This window comes from Artibeus jamaicensis, unplaced genomic scaffold, assembly GCF_021234435.1.
Source record: "Artibeus jamaicensis isolate MK-2021 breed Jamaican fruit bat unplaced genomic scaffold, CSHL_Jam_final contig_525, whole genome shotgun sequence".
Lineage (NCBI taxonomy): Eukaryota > Metazoa > Chordata > Mammalia > Chiroptera > Phyllostomidae > Artibeus > Artibeus jamaicensis.
In genome coordinates, this window is record NW_026521874.1 from 9,374,312 (window position 1) to 9,389,235 (window position 14,924).

At 35.7% G+C, this 14,924-nt stretch overlaps 1 protein-coding gene across 3 annotated transcripts in view; it reads right to left on the reverse strand.

Moving 5' to 3' along the window:
* The window catches only part of TAOK3 (TAO kinase 3), a 144,317-nt gene that overhangs the window by 47,565 nt on the left and 81,828 nt on the right, over positions 1-14,924 (reverse strand). For all 3 annotated transcript variants that reach the window (XM_037156287.2, XM_037156288.2, XM_037156289.2), the window contains exons 6-11: positions 12,261-12,306; positions 11,279-11,375; positions 8,744-8,857; positions 7,497-7,588; positions 3,422-3,515; positions 2,432-2,513 (exon numbers count right to left, since the gene is read on the reverse strand). In XM_037156287.2, the coding sequence (XP_037012182.2) occupies positions 2,432-2,513; positions 3,422-3,515; positions 7,497-7,588; positions 8,744-8,857; positions 11,279-11,375; positions 12,261-12,306 (525 nt within the window). The remainder of the gene's footprint in view (positions 1-2,431; positions 2,514-3,421; positions 3,516-7,496; positions 7,589-8,743; positions 8,858-11,278; positions 11,376-12,260; positions 12,307-14,924) is intronic.

Consider the following 14,924-nt stretch of genomic DNA (forward strand, 5'->3'; position numbering starts at 1 on the left):
AGATGAACTACCATTCCCGGAAGTAAGGGTAAGCCTGCGTATTTCAAGATGAGAACGAAAGGGAGAGAGGAAATTATTGCAAAATAATTCCTACTCCAGTGCTAACAATTATACGAGAGCAAATGAGTTTTTAGTAAACTTGAAGTTATAACTTAGGTTCAAATCTGAAACTATATAACAGCAAAAGCAATGCAGAGCATCCAATATTCTTGTTAGAATCTGCCTCAATCCTCCTCCCCACCCAACATTATTGTCGTGTGTATTTTTCCTCTGTTCCACATCCAACGCTCCTTATCCAACAGTCCTGTCACTCTTGGTCCCTGCGTCTACTTTATTTTCCTGTAAATAACTTAGCACCCCTGACATTATACCCTCACCTATTTGTTTGTTTTCACTCTTCTTCATTAGAATTTAGGTTGCACGAGTGCAGGGACTATCTTTTTCTTGTGTGTGTACTTTTATGTTATTTTTAATGTTTAAAACAGTTTTAATGTTTTTGCCCACAGCAATCAGTACGTATTTGTTGAATGAATGGTGGGCTCATTTGTGTTGGATCACCGAATCAAATAAAGACTACATCAAATCAACTAAAATAAACATGCAAACATTGATTGACAGAAAGTTTTCTCCAGATTTGTCTTTAAATATCCTCTGCTCCGTGTGTTTTGCTTTGTTCCTCGGGGATAATAGGTTGGCCTATGTTAGTTCTCTTTTGTCTTCTACATGTGTCAACTTCTCCATAATCATCTTCAGAATTTTTTCATTTGCCTTTAATTTTGTTTTATTTCCCTAAGACTACCTACCATGGGAAGCATCCTAAATGAATTGGCTTATTGTATTAGCCTGTTGCTTATGATTTTTATCTGTTGTCTTCATTTTTGCCTTCCATTTCTTTCTTTACCTCTGCCCACTTGCTTTTTGTAACCTTCTATCGTCTATTGCCCTAATATTCATCTTTGAATCCTTGTAGTATCATCTTCTTTGAGGTCCCCCCTTAATTTTAATACAGCTCAAATTTATTATTTTTCCCTTTAGAGTCATGCTTTTCACGCCCTTTAAAAAATCTTTGCTGCCCTGGCTGGGTGGCTCAGTTGGTTGGAGCATCCGCCCGTGACCAGAAGGTTGTGGGTATGATCCCCAGTTAGGGTACATGCCTAGGTTGTGGGTTTCATTCCTGGTTGGATGAAACATCGCATATGGGAGGGAGGCAGCTGATTGATGTTTCTCTCTCATTGATGTTTCTATCTCTTTCTCCCTTCCTCTCTCTAAAATCAATAAAACATATCTTTGGGTAAAAATTTAAAAAAACCCAACAACTTTGTTTACTATAAAGATACTTTATCTTGTATTAGTGTTTTGCTCTGGCTGTCATTTTTCTCTCTAGAAATGTAGAGCTGTTGCTAAGGCGTACACGTAGTTCATATCTAGAACATGTGACGGCTCCACATCCAATGACAATTGGGTGGAGTGCTCTTTCCTGTTGCTTCTCTCACCATATTCCTGTGGCCTGGAACTCACAACAAGAAAAAGCTGACTTTTCGGTAGAAAAGTTAGTCTGCTTTAGACCTACCTCTTCAAGGACACTAAAAGCCAGAAAATAATAGAAAACTGTTCACAGAGTTCTAAGAAAAAGAAAATGGAAACCAAGAATTTTTGACCTAGCCGAAGTACTCTTCAACTACAAAGTTAGTTGACAGTTTTAAGTGTCAACCATTTAGGCAATACAACTCTTCAGTCTTTCTTAAACCGAACACACGAGAGTTCAAGAAATATGCAAAAAGAAGAAAGTTAAAGAAATCCAGACTATTTTGTGCCAAAGAAAATATTTACATTTTAAAAGATTCTCACATACTTCACTGATATAGATGGAACATATCACTTATGTATAAGTCTACAATAAAATGTAACATGGAAAGAGATGCTCAAAAATAGGATGTTTAAATCAAATCAGTGCAGTTAACACGATACCCTTGTCACCAACATGCCTGAAGACCTAACAACAACCTAAGTGAAAATCTCCAAGTTGTTATTTTTGGCAGACTCTGCCCCAATGTTCATACAGATATTGGTCACAGGAATATCACAATAATGACCAGAGCGAGGAGAAATATTTCTTTGTCATAAATCGAAAACAGGGTGGATGTAAGCAAAAGGAAAAGATGGGAAAAGCTACTCACAGGGAATATGTGTCCAGTACATACATTGATATCATCTCGCTATTTCTACGCCTACCTACTGTCTCTGGATGAATGACAAGGCAGCACACGCTACCCCGGTTTGTCAGGATGAGCTGCTGCAGGAATGATTTACTGTATTTCACTACAACATGACTTCAAATCCCCCTCCTCAAATATAAACTTGAAAAATTATCTTATTGACCGATGTCACCCCAATTCAATAAATAAATAATGGGGGAAGAAAGGAAAATTACCTGTAACAGTTCTGCCGATGTTGGCCTTTCCTGGGGTATTTTCTGTAGGCAGTAATCAACGAATCGCCTAAAAGAGTCTGTCCTATGTGTGCAAATACATCCAAAGAAAATAAAATCAGGGTCTGTAGAACACGTGGATTACTTAACATAATTTTCGTTTCAGGGAAAAATTTTACATTATAGATTTTTAATAAAATATTTTTGGAATACCAGGAGAAACATGAGCCATTTTCAAGTTTATGGCATCCAGAATTAATTCTTTCAGCTAATGAATGTGAATGGTTCAAATGAGTCAACACATAAACATATCTTAATATATAAGCAAGGTCAAATTGTAATATGTCTCAGAAAGTAAAAATAATATATTGATATATAATAGTTGTATATACATTTTTCTCTCTAAAGATGATGACTTTCATAGGTCTTAAGCCTATATTCTTCATTACCAGTTGGTAACTCCTCCATCACCCACAACCTGTAACCAGGTACTAAAATTTGAAGCATAAAAGTCAGAGAATCTAGGAATACGCTTCCTGAATGAAAATACTTCGTCTTGTAAATTCCATTTGTCCATTCTTCTTTACAATTCTCCTTTTTCTAAAACTTTTGTGGTCCAACTGTTTATTAGAAAGCCATAATGTTCAGCAAGGAACATTACATTTTTTAACTAGATAATGTATGTTCTATCTCAATATATTCAAATATATATATAATAAAAAAATGACACCTGGAAGAATGATGACATCAGAGAGGCTACTTATTCTCTTTTTAGAAATGTTAAGAGCTGAGATGATCACTGTAAGACTGTCATGACTTGAGAATAAGAGCTGTTACAAGGGTGGCAGGACATGTCTCCTGAACAATTTCAGTTACCGTACATGTTAAGAACACAGTACAAGCCATAGTGAAGGCTTAAATAAAATGTGTGTGTGTGGACAGTTATTGTATTTGAGATTGTATTAGAGATTTAAAATTATAACGGGGTCTTACCATTCGTTAGACTGTAATGTTGGGGAGTCATTCTGGGCAATGTGATATAAGGCACTCATTGCATTCATGTTAAAAAGAGGGGGCTTCCGTTCGGCTGAAAGGAAGAGAAACACAATAAAGCAGTTATTAAAAGAAATCAGGCAGACAGAGAAATAAGGAACTATGAGTGAAGCATTGCTGCTAAATCAATAGCTTGTTACTGTCATCATGCTACATAATCCATTTATTTTAATCTCTTAGGACAGCCCAGAATAGCCATTCAAAAGAAGCTGCTGGTCATCTTAATGTACTTTGGCAAAGCTCCTAATAGACCGATTTCAAGAAAGTGAAGGAAAAATGTAATGTTTTCACATATCTTCAAAAGGCTAGTCTTTGCCTATCTTCTCATATTAGGTATGAACACCAGGAACCAAAAAGGGGCTATGTGGGAAAACCTGACAAGTTCCGGGGGCTGTGTGGCAGGCCTGACAAGCTCAGTGACCAAAAGTTAGCACACACAATGATGATCTGATCGCACACTACCTCGTGGGCGGGGCATGGTAGGTAGTCAGGCCCCAGGCTCATAGCTGCCTTAGTAAAAGGCTACTTGCCTTAAGCGAGCCTGATTGCCCTGGCTGGTGTGGCTCAGTGGATAGAGCAACGGCCTGCAAACTGGAAGGTCACTGGTTTCATTTCTGGTCGGGGTACATGCCTGGGTTGCAGGACAGGTCTCCATTTGGGAGCCTGCGAGAGGTAACTGATACGTGTCTCCCACTGCTTCTCTCCCTCTCTTCCTTACTCCCTTCCCCTCTCTCTAAAAATAAATCAATAAAATCTTTTTTTTTAAATGAGCCCTGTCAATTGTCCTTGTGCAAACTAGGTTGCTGTCACCCTCACACGAGTAGGTGCACCAAAACTCCTCATTGTTATATTGTTGCCCCCATGCCATCTTTATTTACTGTAAGTGTTAAATATTAACCATCCGATAGCTGCCAATGTAACAGAAGTATGTGTTTCTCCATTTTGCTTTTTATCTAATCCTAGAGATTTCCCTGCTTTGCTTTCTCCTGCCTCCTTAACCTAACACCCAAGGGATTTCATATAACCTTCTTTATGTTTTCCCCTTTGATTCTAAATGTATAATAAGAACTGCCAAACTGCCATTCTCTGGAGCATTTTCTTGATCCATTGAGATTTTGCTTCTGGGCATGTCCTCAGTTTGCTTCTAATAAACTCATAAAATTTTTCTATAGGTTTGGATGTTCTTATGTTAACATCTTCATGTGTATGTGTTTTAATTTAAAAATGTGTATTCATTGAAAAAATTCAGAAAGCACAGAAAGGTAAAGTAAAAAAAAATTATAAAATGGAACATCTTAGACATCACTAACACAGTATGGGACATAATTCAGTTTGATAAATACTGAAGGATTATCCAGGCCAGAGAACAGTATGGGTGGGAGGGGGGTGTGGGGAATGGAAAGGAGGAAAAGGAGAAGTAATAAACAAGGCTTGGTCCATCCCATTCTAAAGAGAAATTCAGTGAATCGACTATTAATGGAAGATTTACTCTACCCCAACCCACCACAATCTCTTCTTTGAAGTTCTGATAGCTGTCTTTTAGTTTACAGCTCATTTGGCATGTGCTCAGTATTGCATTTACAGAAACATATTAATCTTTTCTTTTAAAGACAATCGTAAGTTCTAAGAGCGAGATTTTATAATCCAAATATTCTTAGTATTTATTCCCCGAGAATATGTATTAAGATTCTATTCACATACTGGGTGCTCCATTTGTTGACCAAAGGAAAGAAGCATGGTTCTAGCTCTGAGTACAGTTAATTTTATGCTATTTATTAGGTATTATGTCATAGGAGATAAGTCACTATCTCATTCTACCACGCTTATCCTAATGGACTCTTTATGTAGTCCCAGTTTGTAATTCATAATCTGATCTCCGGTTTCATCAGAGCATCTTGGTTTTTAAGTAAAGTGTCTTTTATTAAGCACTTTTAAGATGGCAAATTGGGCTTATTCTATGCAACTCTAAGAAACAGAACAAGAACTAAGAGTGGAACAAAGAAGACATTTTTATGCATAGAAGGAAGAACCAGTGAAAAGGCAGAGTGGTACAAAACAAAACACCCTTCTCCTAATTTGACATGAAAACCATTGAGGGTGGTAAACTTGAAGTTATTGGCAGTGCTCAAGCAGAAGGCAACTTCACTTATTCATCTATGATGTGTTGGAGGGGCCTCATGCAGTCTTGACTAAATGATCTTTGATACCTTTGCAGGTATCTACGATTCTACAAATATTTATTAACTTCTCAACAGGATGCTTTATACTCACTAAACAACTACCAGTATTACGAGCATATGAACTGTTAACAAGTGGAAGTTGGAAAGTTGCAGTGTGGACACATCAATGTATATCTGTTTCTAAGGCATAGAAGAAATTACTGGGTCAGGTTTGTTTTATTTTTCAGGAGACAGACTCTATAAAGTTTCTAGAGCTTGGCCTTCTGAAAACTTCAAGTATTTAAAGCCATGTGGAACGAGGAACAGATTATGTATCTATCAATGGCTTCCCACCATTCTTAGGACAAAGGCTCTTAAACAGAGCCTACTGGCCTCTGCTAACATGACCCCGCGAGCCCTAGCACTTCTGTCTGGGAGGCGATCTCCACCCCCTCCCCCACTGTCATCTTTTGCTTCACTGAAAGAACCAAGCTCACAACCTCTCACACATGCTGCTTTCTCTGTCTGGACTCCTGTTTCACTTCCATTCCCTAAACTTTATCTGGTTAATTCTTGCCAAACCTTCAGGCTTCATCTTAAATACAATTTCATTTCTGCATTAATTTAATAAATATTTACTTAAAATAACTTCCTCAGGAAAGGCTTTCCTGACCTCTCAGACTAGGTCTCTCATTAGGTTTTTGTCATTCCAAATGATATTTTCCTTTCTACCACTATCACAACCATAATTAATTACTTGTGTAATTCTTTATATAACATGTGTCATCTCTGCTTAATTTCATGAGGGCAGGGACAATGTCTTTTATGTTCATCTTTGCATTTCCAGGGCTGCACACAGCACCTGGTATTTATTTTTAGTGGCTAAAAATAACTATAAAATGAGTAAATGAAGAGAAGGCAAACTAAGGCAAAGAAGAAACTTTGTCAGCAAAGGATCTTTGTGTGGCATAATGCCACAAAGTGACTGAAAAGAGACTGATTTGGGGGCTTATGTCAGATACTATGGGATGACTTCATTCACTACCGGGAAAGAAGCCCTCTCATTTACTGGCAAAAATATAAAAATCAAGCTGTTCAGAATAACACTAAATAGTACAGAAACAGCAGGAAAAGGGGACTACAGAAAGAAGAAAACAGAAATTTAACAAGAGGAAGTGAAAGAACAAAAAGTATAAAACCCAGTGCAATGTTGCTGAGATCTGAGGCAGGAATGAGGGGCACGTGTAACAGGTACTCTTTCCGTAAATAAGACAGAAGATAGCTGACCACACGATGGTAGAATAACTCTAACACAGGGAAGCATGTGACTAAAGGTATAACCAACACAGCAGAGCTCTATGGTCTGGGAAGCTTTTGTTTAATACTAGTTTCTGGGAGGCTCTGGCTAAATATTAATTTCAGATGGTCTCGTGTAGGTTCAAGTCCCTTGCCAGATGCAGTGCATAAATCCTCTGAGCCATGGTGACAGGACTCATTGCTAATCCAGAGTACTACAGAGCAAGGGTTGGCAAACGATGGGTCAAATTCACAGAGCAGCCCGTTTTCATAAAGTTCTATGGGAACACAGCCACACCCACTCATTAACATATTGCCTATGGCTGCTTCCAGGCTTTGCAGCAGAGTTGAGTATCTATGATAGAACAATGCGTGGCCTGCAAAGCCTACATTTTCAAGTTATTAATTTAAGTAAAAGTTTGAGCAGATATGGCAGCTGACGTATGTGGTTTTACATGTTAGTAAAGATTACTACTTGAAAAATAGCACACTAAGGCTGGATGGATTAACAATCATAGTAAGAAGTGAGTCTCAAAAATACAATAAAACTCTTTACTCACCCATTTCAATACACGTGATCCCAAGTGACCAAACATCAACTTTCCCATCATACTGTCCTTCGTCCATAGCTAAGATCACCTCTGGAGCCATCCTGCCAAATGTAATATGCAAAAGCCAGGCTGTAAACTAAAAAGGAATCCACCTAATAAAGTGACTCAATGGAATAATTGTTTTTGAGGGTATCGTACAGTGTTATCTGATGAAGAGATTACTTCCTTACACAAATCATTTGGAAAAAACACTATTCAAAATATAAACAACATGCTTACTGATTTAGATGAGACAATATGTTATTTTCAATAAACCCTGGTTCCACTATTTCCTTTAAATTTGATTTTCAGTAAGTTACTTAACTTTTCTGTTTATCAGTTTTTTCATCTGTAAAAATGAAGAGAATTCTAGTAGCTACCTCAGAGGGATTTATAAAGTATTAATATGTATGAAACACTTAAACAAATAAATTACTTTAAGAAACATGAAAAACATTTCAAAGATATTATGACTTAAAAACAAACAAACAAATGAACAGACAGACAGACATGCTATGGATGTTACTTTGTTAGTTCATAATGGATTTCATTAGGAGGGCAGGGGTTATATCACTGTAATAAATATTCTTTGTTGTCTATTGGTGTATATAAGTAGTTGCTTAGTAAATGCTATTTCATAATGATGAAAACATTTCAAATAACTGATTTTTTTAGTAGGTAAGTAATCTTCCAGGGACATGGCATTCTCCAAGGTATAATAAAATTCCAATGTATCTATGAAGGGAAGGAAAGGAATCGTGAATAGAACGGGGTAAAACTAAGAATGATAAGCAAGGCAAAGTACCAGAGAACACAACAAAGACAAGAACCTGGATTTCTTTCATAGGAAGACAATATTTATACTCATCAGCTAGAGGAGGTTAAAGAAGCTACATCCTTGCCTAGAGACTCTGCCTCAAGAGAAAAGCTGAAAAGAAACTTTCAATGAAATCTAAAACCTGAGCTTGGACAGTGTGTTGATAATCCTGCTCAGTTTACACACAGTGACATCAACCTTATTTGAACAATTTAAAGTCACTGGAAATTTTATACTAAGTCAGGGTATTTAATTCTTTCTGCTACTGACTTTTCTATCCTTCTCTAATAAAATCCCATTTTAAGAGACATGGTCAGACACTGTCAAAATAAAACAAAACAAAGCCTTGTTCGTGTATGCATATTTTTAAAACTATGTCATGTTTTCTAATTCTACATACCAGTAAGGTGTGCCCACAAAGGAGTTGGCAGGAGAAGCCATTGAGGCAGATCCAAAATCAGCTAGTTTCACCTGACCTGGCTCTGTTAGAAGAATATTTCCTGCTTTAATATCCCTGTAGGAAAAAAAAATAAGAAGGTGAGGAAATTACTTTTCAATTTTGATTATAGAATAAGGTCAGAGCATGCAATTAATAAGACAAAAAGTTTATTTTAAAAAACCTTGCTCAGATAGCCAGAAGGGCATTTAGTAATTACTGCATGGTGTAAGGGGGCCCAGATTCCTGGGTGTACTTATAGATAGGTCATAGTAATTACACTAAAAGGTAGAGATTTCTTCAGAGAGAGGGAAGGCAATGACAACTAGGCAGACATGGCAGACAAGGAAACCTATTCAGCCGCTAAACTTACAAAATCATATTCTTAGGCGCTAAATCCAGTCATCAACAGTATTCCCTGTACTGGGAAAATTGGTGCTGTTTGTAACTGCCTTTTTTTTTCTTTTCCAAATTACATGACATATTTTGGAGCCTAAACAAACCTTCAATGACTCTATATTGACTACCTACCAATAAACCTCTTCTACACACATACCTTTTCTTTCTTGCCTGTGACCCTTTCTCTCTGCCTTTAATTGTAACTGCAACTCTAAGGCATTTGAGGGTACATGTTATATAGAAGGTGTTATTTTAAAAATAACACGTACAGTAAAAAGAAGAGCCTGAAAGATCAAAACAAACAAGGATTAGGGGTTAGGAAATTGCACTTAATGTATCACTGTAAAGAATCACAAGTGGTTACTACTAAAGCTATTAGATATTTTATGCAGCAAAAAGATTTAAAAATATGATTTAAAAAATGCATTCTTTGGTATGATCATTTAAAATGAGGAGATGTGAATGTATTCCTTATTTTCTTTAAAAAGGTGTGATGTATAATGAGTACTAGGAACCAAGAATCGCACGTTGATGGGCAGTGAAAAGATAAAGCAGAGAGAATGAGGCAAATTTATGTCAAATTGAAAATGATAAGGTTCAAATACTTCCAAAACGTTTCCAAAAATCTTCCCTTGAAAATTCAGTTTCTTTCCTCATGATGACATTAGGAATTGGCAGAGAGAACTAAAAAAAAAGCATTATTTATTTCTTACAATAAGAAAAAATCTTTTCTCTATTATCTTCAATTACAACATTGACTAACTATCCTCTCAAATCAAAATAATAAAAATCTGAGACATAGATAGCATTTATTATTAAGTAAAGAACATTCTTTAAAGGTTTTTTGGCTTTTCAACTTCTTTTACATATTAAGAAAGTTAAAGTGTAATATAGAGCAACACATTAATGTGCAGATTAAGATAACAAAGGCATAAAAATTGAACTGTGGCTTTAATAGGAACAGGCAAAAACTATAAAGTTGGTATTCAGTAATGACATCTTGGTGCTAAAGAGACACATTTTTTTAAATGGTGTCAAATGCATAGAAATTACGGTTCAATTTCTTTCATCAATATTTATTACACATGGTTAGGTTTATTCTTATCCTTATAAATAAGCCAAGTTCAGAGCAGGAATTTTGGTCTGCCTATCTCGAGGAAGTTCTGCTTTTTTAGTGCCAGTAACTTGTGATTGGCTACTCTTATGTGATTAAAACAGAAGTAAAAGGGGAACCTATGACCTAATAGTTTCATTTCTTCCTAGCAAATGTCAAAGTGTTGGTTTTTGAGCCACCTTAGATCCTTTAAACCTAACTCATTCCATTACTTCTGCACCATGTGTTGAAGTAACGGGAAGTTGTTTGCAGAGAAAGGGAAAGATTAGGAACAACATCTTTGTTTAGAAGTTAGAGGTGGGAAGTAGAATGGGGTTGTAGCAGAAAAAAATATAAGGCAGGAGAAAGCCTTGGATTAGGAGTCAGGAAATTTGAGTTTTAATCTTTATTACATAAATGCTGTGAAACTATGAAAAAGTTATTGAAATATTTCTGAGTCCTGGTTCCTTCATCTGCCAAAATAAAGATAATAAAATAGTATTATCCTAAATATCTATACAAATTACAGAAACAGATGACATTTCAAAGTGATAAAATAGCACAACAGTATATTTATAAAGCTAGATTTGTTATTTGCAATAGGAAGGAGAGAAGAAGCACAGCTAGGAAATATATATATGCAAGGCTATATATTTTCCAATATATTCCAATAAATATAGGAAGGCTAATTTTCTTTCCTTTTCTTCTTGATGCAGTATCAAAAGGTTACTGAGCTGTTCTTCCAATTTCCCTGCAACACCCTGCCTGCAAAGTAGTTACCTATAGAATAGAGATGATGTAAGTCTTTATGGGTATATGGTTGCAACCAAGAGATAGGAAATAAATTCTGGCAATTTTACTCCTTACATCCAGAAGTAACAGCAGTCTATATTTGCTTCCCATAGATCCTTAGGCATCCCAAAAGTGGAGCATGCACTAATTTTCAAGCTTCATTGAATGGACAGTCCTATAGCTAAAATGAAAATGTAACCAGTCTCTAGTCTTACCTATGAATCAATGCATGAGAATGCAGGTAGGCTAGCCCCTGCAAGGCACCATGAGTAATGGCGGCGATCTCTACTTCCTGAAGTGGTTTCTTGTGAACTGAGGAAGGAAAAAAAAATTCAGGAGTAGATGATGAGTTTCATGCCTCTTTTTATCTTGTACAGCTATACAAGATTGAATTATAGACTTTCTCAAATGACAAATTGGGAACATGTTCATCTGAATACATAGGATACATCTTTTCCGCAGAATAGCAATAAATAACCAGATATCAGAAAACCCAAGAATAAAAACAAACTAACTAACCCCTCCAAACAAAATAAAACAAAGGCTGATATTCACGGTAATGAATTGTTCATTTACTTGTCAATTGCAAGTCAATTGGCCAGGCCCAAATTTACCAGTCTCCTACCAGATGTTTTAAACCCTGAGCTGTTTTAGGTGGCATTACTCTCCTCTGCCAGGGGAGAATATTATTATATTAACTCCTGTAACTGCAGGTTTCCATTATTTGTGAAACCAGCTAATAAGTAATTTCTATACAGAGATCAAGGATAATATAAGAGAAAATGTTAATGTAAATTTTTAACACCGTCTCTGGTTGTAGCAGCACCTGTGGAGAACTGGGTCAGTGAAGATATTTAAAAGGATTAAATATCAACATTTAATTTAACACTGTCTACCTCCCTTTCATACATAAAGATAAATTTGATGTTTTGGGCCACACACACTACATCCCATTAGCCAAACATCTTAGTTGTACTTACCCAGGATGGGCCATGAAGTAAACCAGACAGAAGGAGGGTTGCTAATCACTGCTTGGATACTTTCAGTGACACTATGAAGTTTGTGTAGCTTACCCACACAACCCTTAAGTCTAAGTCCTCATCCATTTTGTTTGTCCAAATTGTACTTTAATTTAAGAGGAGATAACATTCTGGTCAAGGTACGACAGAAAGGAAGGGCCAGGGTTTTGACTCTTACCTTCTAACAAATCAGAGGCTGAGCCTAAGCAATACTCCATCACCAGCTGTAAGAGATTAAAATCATTTTCAGAACAATGAAGGTTGATGAGAAACTGCTAAACCAACTGACCAACTCAGGACTTAAGAATACTAGAAAAATAAATTATTGTGACCTACCTCCTTTGGATTAAATTTTGGTAACTGGCACTAATTGGCTTTTTTTTTTTTTTAAAGATTTTATTTGTTTATCTTTAGAAGGGAAGGGAAGGAGAGAGGGAGAGAAACATCAATGTATGGTTGCCTTCGTGCGTCCCCTGCTGGGAACTGGCCTGCAGGGTACCAGCCTGCAACCCAGGCATGTGCCCTGACTGGGAATCGAACCGCGATTGTCTGGTTCGCAGGCCCGCGCTCAATCCACTGAGCTATACCAGCCAGGGCACTAATTGGCTTTTATCATTTGTTTTTGTTAGCTCCTACTTGGAATTGACATTAATCTAAGACTATAAGAGGAGTGGGTATGGAATACTCACTGGAAATGGTCAAATTGAGATCTCCAACTTATTCTGCATCATCTTATTTCAAAAAGGGATTTAAGGTGGCTTAGATTACACTACAAATTAAATTTTATAACTTGGAGAGTAGCAACTAAATACATAAGCCAGTAAAATCTATATTGGAAAATATAAATAAAATAAACCAATAATAAGTAGAAATTTTCTTATTTTCACATTTAAAGAGTGCTAAACAAGAAAATATTGTTTAGTTTTGCATCAAGATCATGGCAACAAGATCATTTACTTATGCCTTCATTAAAAAAACATGTACAGGTCAGAACTCAATTTGAGGATGTAACCTCTAGCATTATTAGTTTGAATTCCTGAGGTATGAGATATTAAAACTTATACCTTAAAGTAATTTGAATATAATATCATTAAAATATTATTGCTATTCATTGGCTTGCAATCTTGAAAGGTTTTTTAAAAGCAGAAATGAGAAAACTCTTTCTTTACTTTCATCTTAGATTTTTTAGGTGTCCCAGACTACTAATTTGTAGCCAATGCCACCACTGTGAGTGCTCAGTGACCAGTGTCCATACGCATACACAAGCATACGCACTCCTACAGATTATTTGGTTGTTCTAAAAAAACCAGATGCTCATTATAAATACAAATTTCCTACAATCACCTAGATTTAACCAATATGAATATATTGATTCCTTCCATTAAAAAATTAGTATGAAAACATATATCTGTATGTTATTTAATTTGTGTTATCAAAAAACTCAGAATATGAGATATATAGTATTAATATATAATAAACATCACATATCACGCTTATGTATTATACAATATATAATTATATATAACATGTAACATACATGTATATTTAATGTATTTCATATTTTCCTAAATTATTCCAATAATAATGCAATTCAAGGTACATAATACATACAGGAATATATGTCATGTATATTATATAATGATCAAGTTATATATTGATATACCTAAATTATTAAATTATATACAATATTAAATATATAAATATTAAAAATTGTATTACTGGAATAATTTAGAACAGTATGAGAAGCTTCAAAGTTTAAAACTGAGAAACTTTATTATAGTTTTCTGCTTAACATTAAAAGTAAGCAGATTCATAAATGTTGACTTTATTTCTTATTGTGAAGTGAAATATTCCACATAAGTGATTCTTATAATGAATAGCAGCCTCTTATGTGCACTGTTTTTTTAGCTTTATCAAAGTATAATTGAAAAATACTTTTTTCTTTAATGAATTCTGATAGAAACATTTCTCAATTATATTATATACTTTTCTAATTTTTTTTGTTTTTTAAACATGAGAAAACCAATTTAGTACAATACACAAGCATTTAAGCAACTCCATATTTTATCACAAACATTCTTTTCCTTATTATTCCATAACATAAGTGCACAGGAGCCTTGGCTGGTTGTTTGCTCCTGATACTGAAGAGCTCCAGTTGCTGCTTTTAGATGAGTAGGTCTGCATTCTAGCTTTCCTGACTTCTTCCTGTGGTCAAATTAGCCTTGAGGCTGTTTGTATGTGTCTCCAGCAGCTGAGTTCCTAAAGCTATCAAATCCGTTGTAGACGGAGACCCAGCTTATTAGCACTCTGTGTAATCTAAGAATAAACAGGCTTCAGATGAGAGGTGTGAGGATTTTTCTGAAGACTGGAACACATGAGATTGAACATTTGATTTTGCAACACTCATGTTGCCTGCTCAAAATCCTTTTCTTGACTCCTTCAAGATAGTTGAGATTGCCAGAGAACTGATTTTGGATAAGATACTCCTCTGATTAATTTATTCTCAGAACAGAAACAACAGCTCTAGATAGCTTAAGAGTCACTCGAACAGAAATGTTTAAGTATACTGTTTAAGAGTCTATCTGGGAAGAAATATTCAATTCCCTAAGTGGAGATCATGTACAAGAAAAGGACATAGTACCTGGTACGGACTCAATAGATGATAGTTAAATTGGATTTTACGTTGGAATGTGCAATCTGAGTAAGTGCAAAATACAAAGTTTCATGCACTAAACAGTGCCCAACAGAAACACGATCATGTAAACATATATTAAGAAGATAGAGTCCTGTTTGGCACAACTTAGACAGGCACTGCAATGCCAAGCACAACTCTGAACTGTGC